Source organism: Salvelinus sp. IW2-2015, linkage group LG8, assembly GCF_002910315.2.
Source record: "Salvelinus sp. IW2-2015 linkage group LG8, ASM291031v2, whole genome shotgun sequence".
NCBI classification, from domain to species: Eukaryota; Metazoa; Chordata; class Actinopteri; order Salmoniformes; family Salmonidae; genus Salvelinus; species Salvelinus sp. IW2-2015.
The window spans coordinates 26,293,184-26,304,350 of record NC_036848.1 but is presented as its reverse complement, the minus strand read 5'-3'; the positions used below and the strand labels follow the sequence as shown (position 1 = coordinate 26,304,350).

Genomic DNA, 11,167 nt, shown 5'->3' with positions numbered 1-11,167 from the left:
GCTCCAAAACCGCCATAAAAACGCCAAACTATGCTTTGCAACTGCACATGGGGGCAAATATCGAACTTTTTGTCCTCTGGCCATAATGACCTTGACTCAGTTACACCAGCTCTGTCAGGAGGAATGGGAAAAAATTCACCCAACTTATTGTGGGAAGCTTATGGAAGGCAACCCGAAACGTTTGACCCAAGTTGAACAAGGCAATGCTACCAAATACTAATTGTGTGTATGTAAACTTCTGACCCACTGAATCATTCTATCTACTATTATTCTGACATTTAACACTCTTAAAATAGTGGTGATCCTAACTGACCTAAGAGAGGGAATTTTTACTAGGATTAAATGTCAGAAATTGTGAAAAACTGAGTTTAAATGTATTTGGCGAAGGTGTATGTAAATTTCCGACTTCAACTCTATATAACCTAACTTCATGCATATACACACGAAAACATACGCACTATGTACACATGTATTTTCTATTGTAGATATGTGGTAGTGGTGGAGTAGGGGCATGAGGGCACGCAGTGTGTTGTGAAATCTGTGAATGTACTGTAATGTTTTAGATATTGTGTAACAGCCTTAATTTTGCTGGATCCCAGGAGATCCATAATAAATACAAATATCATCGATGAGCAAGGAAACCTTGAAGGCATCAAATAAAATTGGTGGGCGGAGTTATGATGTTTCTTACACAAATTAGAGTAAAAAATTACACCTAGCATTCAACTACAGTAATCAACTCCTACACTAGGGGTCGTTTGACACTTGCATGTTGTCCCATCAAATCTTAGGGTGTCAATCACTTTTGACACTACATATTTAACACTGGTGATTTTACGGTGAATGCTCATCCGTTTTTTTGTGTTTTGTTGGTGTAATTTTAGAAAAGTATTTTTGGGCTGGTAAAATATCTGAGTGGCTGATGGACCAAAAAGTTAATTTTAGGCCCTGATCACAACACCTACGCCATAATGAAAATGCATCCATTTGCAAATATACATTTTTACAATGTAATACTCAGGGTTAGGCTCCAACAACAAAACCTATCCATATCAGAACCTATGATGATTTTTCAGTGGCCCTGCAGAGTCCCTTTCACTGGTTTGCGGACACGACAAAGTGTGTCAGCTGTGGGTAATCGGGACTGACACATTCTTGAACAAATCACTGAATCCCGTTGCAACTCTTGAGTACTACTTACTACCTTGCACGTCGCGACTGGCTGGCTATACTTTATTCACTTGTAAACATCGGCTACATGTATTCGGGCATGTGGTTCATGTGAGCGCGAGGCTTCTCGAGCTGCAAGACCCTCCTTCATTCTCGCACCGCAGCCCAGTCTGCCCAACCCAGCAGACTGAAGAACAAATTCCCTTTCTCTCAATCCAACGGATTTATATTCTTTACATTCGCGTACAGTAGGCGACGAGCGCTCACCATCCTCTGCTGTACGGGACTGTGGACAATGTTTCTCTTGCAGTATAGAGGTAAGGTCTAACTTGTATTGATTTTGTTACAGTATTACATTAAGCTACCTCGTGTCTGTTCTGCTCTCATTATGTACTAGGCTATGTCTGGAGCGTTTTACCGACTTCTGTATTTATGGCTGTATTCTCAATACGAATGAATGAATGCACGTTGTTTTAGACTCATTTCGAGGTCGACTTGATTACAGCAGGTACACTATATTACTGACAGAAACAACATGTGAAAATCTCAACGACACTGACCAAACAGATGTGTCCGCGTCACTTGTCTTTTATTCACAGATTTATGTAGATTGAATAGTGTAACCATTATTGTACAATGACTATTGATATCCTTCAGCATATGTTTTACAATGCATTTGAGTACAGTTGACAAGCGTCCTCCCAAACGCTTTATTATCTTTGGAACTTTTCTGAAATATAATACGGGGTGACCTTTATGTGCTCAGTTCCGTTATTGTTTTGCCTAATACTATGTTTTCTTGTTTCATTAGTTAATGACCATGGCTGCTTTTTAAATCTTGTAAATAATGTCACCAGTAGCTAACTGAAAATGTGATATTTGGAGAATATTGATGCCATTGCGCACAATGTAGTCGAATCCACTACCTTGTGCGTGCTATTATGACATTTTCGTTATGAAATCCAATTTGGTAGCTATTTCACCTGATCTGTCACAAAAAATTGAATGTTCCCCTGTTCTCAGATATGGGGTGTATGGCTTTCATTAAGGAAATTGGCTCACATCGTGTATGAGTAGCTTTGCAGTCTGGCCTTTCATATCTTCTTCTCATTTATTCACAAATTTACCTGTGATACATAATGGCTCTGAGTAAATTGACATTTTCTCACAGTCACATTACCAGGCAGCGTATTGAGACTTCAAATGAACCTGGTTAATCTGCTTTACTCCTGCACTCTGACTCTGCTGCTCTCTGATAGTTAAAATCTTGTCCCATACGGACTCCGGAGAGACGAAGGTCGAGAACCTTGCGTCCTCCGAAACACAACCTCTGAAACACAACCGAGACACTGCCCGCTTAACCCAAAAGCCAGCTGCACCAATGTGTTGGAGGAAATGGCGTACACCCACCACAGGAGTCGCTAGAGCGCAATGGCACAAGAACATCCCTGCCGAACAAAACCTCCCCTAACCTGGACAACACTGGGCCAATTGTGCGCCGCCCCATGGGTCTTCTGCTCAGGTGCCGGCAGCAACAGAGCTGGACTCGAACCAGGATCTCTAGTGGCTATCACTTAGACCACTGCGCCACTCGGGAGGCCTTGCTCTCGTCTTTTTAGTGTCTGCTATATCTGACCATGGAGAATTGGCCCCCAAATCAGAGATGAGTGTTAAGCCTACAGTATGAATTATTAAAAGGAAACACAGCTATGTATTTTCTGTAGGGGAAAGTAGTGGACTTATACTGTGCATTAGGTATGAGGTCCCCCCCCCCCAAGTCATTGGCTTAACATGAAATAAGCAATATTTTGTTGCTCTGTGCCATACTATTTTTCAGCTATTGCAGGGGACATCAACCTTTCCTTGCCCAGGAATCCCCGCCCAGGCAACAAGCGACCCAGGGACCCCCATTATGTTAGAAAAACCAGTGAATGATAATGGCAAGGACAAGTATTTTAAAACTAATAGATTTGGTAAATAGTTTTTCATTATTTTGACCTCCCCACATGATATACTGAACAAAAATATAAACGCCTACATGCAACAATTTCAAGATTTTACTGAGTTACAGTTCATATAAGAAAATCAACTGAAATAAATTCATTAGGCCCTAATCTACAGATTTCACATGACTGGGCAGGGGCACACCCACTGGGGAGCCAGGCCCAGCCAATCAAAATTAGTTTTTCCCCAACTAAAGGGCTTTATTACAGACAGAAATACTCCTCAGTTTCATCAGCTGTCCGGGTGGCTGGTCTCAGACGATCCTACAGGTGAAAAAGACGGATTTACTGGCTAAATTCTCTAAAACGACAGAGGGAGCTTGTGGTAAAGAAATTAACATACAATTCTCTATCAACAGCTCTGGTGGACATTCCTGCCATCAGCATGCCAGTTGCACACTCCCTCAAAACTTGAGACATCTGTGGCATTGTGTTGTGCCTTTTTAGAGTGCCTTTTATTGTCCCTAGCACAAGGTGCACCTGTGTAATGATCATGCTGTTTAAATCGGTCTTCTTGATATGCCACACCTGTCAGATGGATGAATTATCTGGCAAAGGAGAAATTCTCACTAACGGGAATGTAAACTAATTTGTGCACAAAATTGAGAAATATTTTTTTTCGTGCGTATTTGACTGTCACTTCCGAGTCGAGACACACACACACACACACACACACACACACACACACACACNCACACACACACACACACACACACACACACACACACACACACCTATTTCATGCCACACCTCTAACAGAGGAATAGGCTACAAAAAAATATTTGGCTCAAATGTATTTTGTCAGGATTCCTCTCATCCCTCCCATAGCATTCGAGCTCTAGCTAGTGGTCCTTCTTAGCAGTCTTTTATTTAGTATTTTTTTGTGCTATCGTATGTCACTGTGCTTTATCGGTACTTTATCTTGATAGGAGAAATGTTGACTCTAACACAGCCTATTCGCTAGAAAGGTAACTTCAAACTAGGGCTGTGATGTTTATAGAATTTTGGGTAAAGATTGTCATGCAAATGGCCACATTTGCTTAAAGCTTTGAGTCATCTTGGGGATATCAGTATCAGCTTTGCACATCTGGATTTGGGGATTTTCTCCCATTCTTCCTTTCAGATTTTCTCAAGCTCTGTTAATGGGGAGCGGAGGTGAACAGCAATCTTCAAGTCTTTACACAGATTTTCAATGGGATTCAAGTCTGGGCCACTAGAGGTGGCCCAACCGCTAGAGGACTTTCACATTCTTGTTCTGAAGATTTTCCAGGCGTGCTTTGCTGAATGCTTGTGGTCATTATCCTTTTGGTACGTAAATCTTCACCCCAGTCTAAGGTCTTTTGAAGCAAGTTCAAATGACCTGAAGCAGGTTCCCCATCAAGGATTTGCCTGTATTTGGCTCCATTCATTGTTCCCTCTATCCTTACCAGTCTCCCAGTCCCTGCCGCTGAAAAGCATCCACATAGTGTGATATGCCACCACCATTCTTCACGGTAGGGATGGTGTTAGACGGGTGATGAGCTGGGATGCTGAGAGGGCTGTTGCATGAGTCATGACCCCAGTCAAATTTCACATGACTGTTGAATCACTGTAATCTCCTCTTATGCAGTACCCAACTCGCTAATGACCGTCAGGTCGCTAATGGCGTGGTACTCTGCTCTATTGTCCTTCTAACTACTCTGACATCAATGCAAATGAAATCAAAAATCACATCAAACACTTATCAAAACAGTATCATGCTTTTAAAACTTACCTCACTGTGATTATCAATTTGAAAAAATAATTTAAACAGGTTGAAATTGAGTGGAAAACAGGGTCAATGTGGATCTTGTTTCAATGCCAAAAAAAACCTCTATTATAATAATGATTTTGCCTTTATACAATACATAGCCTACCGCATATTATGCATGACAGAAAAACATATATAAAAAAAAACAGATTTAAGATGACTTTGGTATAATTTGTTTAGCCTATACTCTACAACTTAACAAATTCTAGTAATCGCCTTTGAGTGTGGACTGTATTATTATGTATACTGCATGGACAACTATCTGTTACACTCCAAATGTATTATCCATTAATCTGGGAGTGAACGTATAGGCCTAGGTGATGCTGTTGGTTCATTGATTGTTCAGGGCGCCTTACAGTTTATATTTATATATTTTCATAATTATTAAATAGGCTGAGACATTTACCTTTTATCTACAAAATATCTCACCAATGTGCATTTCCATCTCCTCTCTCTCCTTCATTCCTTTCTCAAGCGCGCAGAGATAGGGACTGACAACAGTTTAATTAAATCTGTTTTGTTGTGAAAACATGTTACTATCAATGTTTCCGAACAGATTACACTTAGTTTCTCAAATGAAGCACTGCAGGAACAGTGTTGGAGAGCCCATGGCATACAGAGTTTGGGTGGAATATCACCTGTTGAGCAGTGAGAGGCTAAAATGCTCCTCAAACAAGTGGTTGATGCGTGAAGTGAAACAAGTGCTCTTATAAGCCCAGACATTTTTATATGCAATCCGGTGTGAAAGCACAGTTTTGATTGTTGCAACTAAAAAGAAGAGGATCCCAGCTGCTACTATATTTATTTGTCATCTGCTCCGCTGTAAAGCCGGAGTAGCCTTCCATGCATGATTTAAGAACAAACTGTGGGAAAGCGGCCTCCATTCGCTATTCGAGTGCATATACGGATGATACAGTTGAAGTCGGAAGTTTACATACACCTTAGCCAAATACATTTAAACTCAGTTTTTCACAATTCCTGAAATTTAATCCTTGTAAAAATGTCCTGTATTAGGTCAGTTAGGTTCACCACTTTATTTTAAGAATGTGAAATGTCAGAATAATAGTAGAGAGAATTATTTATTTCAGCTTTTATTTCTTTCATCACATTCCCAGTGGGTCAGAAGTTTACATACACTCAATTAGTATTTGGTAGCATTGCCTTTAAATTGTTTAACTTGGGTCAAACATTTTGGGTAGCCTTCCACAAGCTTCCCGCAATAAGTTGGGTGAATTTTTGCCCATTCTTCCTGACAGAGCTCGTGTAACTGAGTCAGGTTTGTAGGCCTCCTTGCCCACAAACGTGTTTTCAGTTCTGCCCACAAATTTTCTATAGGATTGAGGTCAGGGCTTTGTGATGGCCACTCCAATACCTTAACTTTGTTGTCCTTGGAACATTGTCCATTTGGAGGACCCATTTGTGACCAAGATTTAACTTCCTGACTGATGTCTTGAGATGTTGCTTCATTATATCCACATAATTTTCCCGCCTCATGATGCCATCTATTTTGTGAAGTGCACCAGTCCCTCCTGCAGCAAAAACCTCCACAACATGATGCTGCCACCCCCGTGCTTCACGGTTGGGATGGTGTTCTTCGGCTTGCAAGCCTCCACCTTTTTTGCCAAACAGTTCTATTTTTCTCCAAAAAGTTAGATCTTTGTCCTCATGTGCAGTTGCAAACCGTAGTCTGGCTTTTTTATGGCGGTTTTGGAGCAGTGGCTTCTTCCTTGTTGAGCGGCCTTTCAGGTTATGTCGATATAGGACTGTGGATATAGATACTTTTGTACCCGTTTCCTCCAGCATCTTCACAAGGTCCTTTGCTGTTGTTCTGGGATTGATTTGCACTTCTCGCACCAAAGTAAATTAATCTCTAGGAGACAGAGCGCGTCTCCTTCCTGAGTGGTATGACGGCTGCGGGGTCCCATGGTGTTTATACTTGCGTTATATTGTTTGTACAGATGAACGTGGTACCTTCAGGGGTTTGGAAAATGCTCCCAAGGATGAACCAGACTTGTGGAGGTCTACATGTTTTTTCTGAGGTCTTGGCTGATTTCTTTTGATTTTCCCATGATGTCAAGCAAAGAGGCAATGAGTTTGAAGGTAGGCCTTGAAATACATTCACAGCTACACCTCCAATTGACTCAAGTTATGTCAATTAGCCTATCAGAAACTTCTAAAGCCATGACATCATTTTCTGGAACTTAGTGTATGTCAGCTTCTCACCCACTGGAATTGTGATTCAGTGAATGGTAAGTGAAATAATCAACAATTGTTGGAATAATGTCTTGTGTCATGCACAAATTAGATGTCCTAACTGACTTGCCAAAACTATAGTTTGTTAACAAGACATCTGTGAAGTGGTTGTAGTGGTGTATGCCTCCGGAGGCATGCTGATGCCAAATCGAGCTCTGTTACTGCATCGCCATGCGTCTCCCAAATTTTGTAACAATGCGGAGGGTCTGCTCCACATTGACATGATTGGTTGACGGTAGGCGGGGGCAGTACATCCTGTATAAACACAAACTTTCTTCCTTGACAACAACTCTGCATTGCTCCTTGAAGCGCAAGAAGTATGAATGCCCTGACGTCTGCAGAGGCTATTCTTGCCCTGACTTCTGGTGAGGCCATATCACCGTATATGCTGCATGGCCAATGCAGAGGTCGGATTGATCATGCACCCAGATGCACAATGCACTTCTTTCCAGAATGCACTCTTTCCCAGCAATTTGTGCACATGCATTGTTTCATAACTTCATTGAGTTTACTATTTGCATTTGATTGTTAGTGTATATCAATTCCCCATTTACATATATCACCAGTAATACATTTACCATTCATTCTTATAATTTTTTATCTACAATGTTTGTTACTTTGGTTACAGTCATTTCTTGCGTTCAATATTATTATTCCAGTCTTCCTGTTTTCATTGTCGGAGTGGACACATTGTTTGCAGAGTGCACAGCCTATGCTACACTTGTGAGAAACAAGTTTTGGTTCATTTAATTCCATTTACAAGTTCTGTTTAGTCATTATCTTTTGTTTAGAGCGCTCCTGTCAATGTTGAGTAAGGACATGCATGCATAGAAGTTGGCCTATAGGCTACCTGGATTGTGAGCAAATGTAGGCATATACATTTGTTAATTTGGGGATCTGATAGTATTTCTGATTGATTTAATACACCACCACTAATGACCTGTGGAGATTCTCAAAATAATGTTGTTTTCTTAACCTCAAACAGCAAGCAAGTCTGCAAGTCTGTTTTTACATCCATTGAGAATTACAATAGTTCCTCTATGTATTTTTTAAAACTTTCCAGCTCTCTCCCTTTCGATAACCACTCAGTGAAAGGGGAAAAAAAGGGAAAAAGTGAAAGGGAAAAATGTCATGCTCTCTTCCAGTGGAAACGTCATAAAATAGGCTTCTTATCAGTGCTAGACTTGGACTGAAATAGGTTCAGGTACTCATTTTGGGTACAGGTACTGTTTATATTTATTTACAATACTTTTGAGCTAATATTCTATAAGAGGAACAGGAGCTCAAGCAATAGTAAATTTGAGGTGCCGGTACTCAGCTCCGGTGAGCTCCTGCCCAAGTCAAGCACTGTGTCTTATCCCTTGCGCAAATAGCCTACAGCTGTGTTTGTCTCACTGGCATGGGAAACTCTGAGGGCCCAGAATATTTTCTACAATGTTGCAAATTCGCTAGGGCAAGCTTCAGGCCAGACCCAAGTTAATTAATAGTTGATTCAATGTTCGAAGTCTGTTTCAGACAGGCAATGTGTGTACCCGCAGGCTGCAATGTTTTTATTTATTGGCTTCATCTAGGCTATTTTTACAAAGTTGGCAATGGCAATTGAAGTTACTTTTTAAGTTTGTATCATTTTCATTTAGATAGAATTTTGATTAACCACATGACAATGATTTTGAGATATTTTGAGATATGAAGACGTTATTATAAATTAAATAAAACTGTTTCACGAAAAGTTGTATATGAAAACCATAACTGGCACGTTGATTGGTAGAAATGGTAAGATACATTGGCATTCCACATGAGAAAGGTTGCCAACTCCTCGTGTAGGCTATTGCCGGCAACTTCACGCGGGAGGAGAATAGTTGGGTCAGGTTACGTTTTTTTTCTTCTAGATCTAGATTTCTGGCGCCCTCTTGAGGCATGAAGCCGTAAGCTTCAAGCATCAGACAAGCTCAATGCATATAGTTCATTTCATTACAACACATAGGGTGTGTCTATACATGGACAAATAGACATTTAAAAATGATTACCAATCGATTGGTCGAAAGAACAGACAATTTATTTTAGTCTGGGATTTTTTTTGTCGGGGACAGCCTAACACTCATCTATGGCCATGTTTTGGTTTGGCTTATACAGCTTTTTACACGTCTATTTCAGGTGGTCCAGTAAGTACAGCAGTTTAGTTTTCTAAGCCTGTCTGCAGGATCCACAATGTATCAAGCAGCCAACAGAGCTTTGAAGCAATTACGTGACATGGAAGCACAAGAACCCTGAAGAGACTTTGTGCTCCAGTATCGATGGAGGCCAGGCAGTTCGGTAAATCCCATGTAAATGAGCAGTCCAAGAAACCAGTAGAATTCTGTACGTGTAACTTCAAGCCACGCTCTGAGGGAATCACCATACGACGGGCACTTCAAAACAAGACCCCGACCCTGACTGTTTGTGACCCGACAAACCTCTGCCACCAATGCCTGCATGAAAAACAAAAAGAAGAAGAAGTCTGTCTCTATTAGTCTTTCCTGAGCGGTCGACCGAACGGCCTGACATGCACTGCCAAGATCTAAACCAACTGGACGTTCAGGTCTGAAAGGGATAGATCCTGGTGCATGTGTATCATCATATGACTGAAACGTGCTCTTGGGCAAAACAGAATGTTTACACTTACGGGGACGTGGAGCACAAACAGAAAGACTTGGAGACAAGATGAGAAAAAATTTATAATTGTTAGTATATGAGGTCTGAGGTCCTGAGTGCTCTGGATCAGGTTTTCATCAAAGATCTCTCTGTACTTTGCTCCGATCATGTTTCCCTCAATCCTGAGTAGTCTCCCAGTCCCTGCTGCTGAAAAATATCCAATCTTGGTTTCATCAGACAAGAGAATCTTGTTTCTCATGTGCTGAGTGTTCTTTAGGTGCTCTTTGGCAAACTCCAAGCGGACTGTCATGTGCCATTTACTGAAGAGTGGCTTCCGTCTGGCCACTGTACCATAAAGGCCTGATTGGTGGAGTGCTGCAGAGATGGTTCTCCTCCCCAGATTGCTCAGTTTGGCCAGGCGGCTAGCTCTAGGAAGTGTCTTGGTGGTTCCAAACTTCTTCCATTTTCAGAATAATGAAGGCCACTGTGTTCTTGGGGACCTTCAATGCTGCAGACATTTTTTGGTACCCTTCCCCAGATCGAACACAATCCTGTCTCGGAGCTCTGCGGACAATTCCTTCGACGTCTTGACTTGGATTTTGCTCTGACATGCACTGTCAACTGTGAGAACGTATATCTATAGACAGGTATGTGCCTTTCCAAATCATGTCCAACCAATTGAATTTACCACAGGTGTACTCCAATCCAATTGTAGAAACATCTCAAGTATGATCAGTGGAAACAGGATGCACCCGAGTTTAATTTTCAAGTCTCATAGCAAAGGGTCTTTCTGTTTCTATGTATGATGAATTTGAAAATATTGCAAAAAAAATGTTTTTGTTAAGTCATTATGGGGTATTGTATGTAGATTGATGAAAAATATATATTTGATCAATTTTAGAATAAGGCTGTGACGTTCAAAATGCGAAAAAAGGGAAGGGGTCGGAATACTTTCCTATTGCACTGTATATAAAAAGGCCTGATAATACATAACAATAACACATCATTTGTAGTTACCTTCCAGTTCAAGAAATTGGCTGAGAGTCCTCAGGTGGTGGCTCCTCAACTTCCTCTGGCTCCTTGATCTCATTCTCTTCATTCTCGTCTTCTCCGAGTAGCTCAGCATCAAGGGCATCTTCCTCTAAGAAAGCCATGCCTTCATGGTCCTCCTCATCCTGCAGGCCTTCCGCAGCAATGTCCCGTAGCTCTTCTGCCGTCAGTGTCCTCCTCCTCATAGACAGGGACTGCATTATGCGCCAGTAATGGTCCTCTATCCATTTCTAAACATATAGACAAACAATGAAAATTAACATTTAAAATG

General features: G+C 41.2%; 1 protein-coding gene across 3 annotated transcripts in view; it reads left to right on the top strand.

Moving 5' to 3' along the window:
• The first annotated feature begins 1,121 nt into the window (after positions 1-1,121).
• The window catches only part of LOC111967636 (ecto-NOX disulfide-thiol exchanger 2-like), a 209,068-nt gene continuing 199,022 nt past the window's right edge, over positions 1,122-11,167 (top strand). Inside the window, exon 1 of one of the 3 annotated variants that reach the window (XM_070444823.1) lies at positions 1,122-1,487. In XM_070444823.1, the coding sequence (XP_070300924.1) occupies positions 1,466-1,487 (22 nt within the window). In that variant the 5' untranslated portion in view covers positions 1,122-1,465. The remainder of the gene's footprint in view (positions 1,488-11,167) is intronic. The other 2 variants (XM_070444824.1, XM_023992826.2) reach the window with 2 other exon arrangements.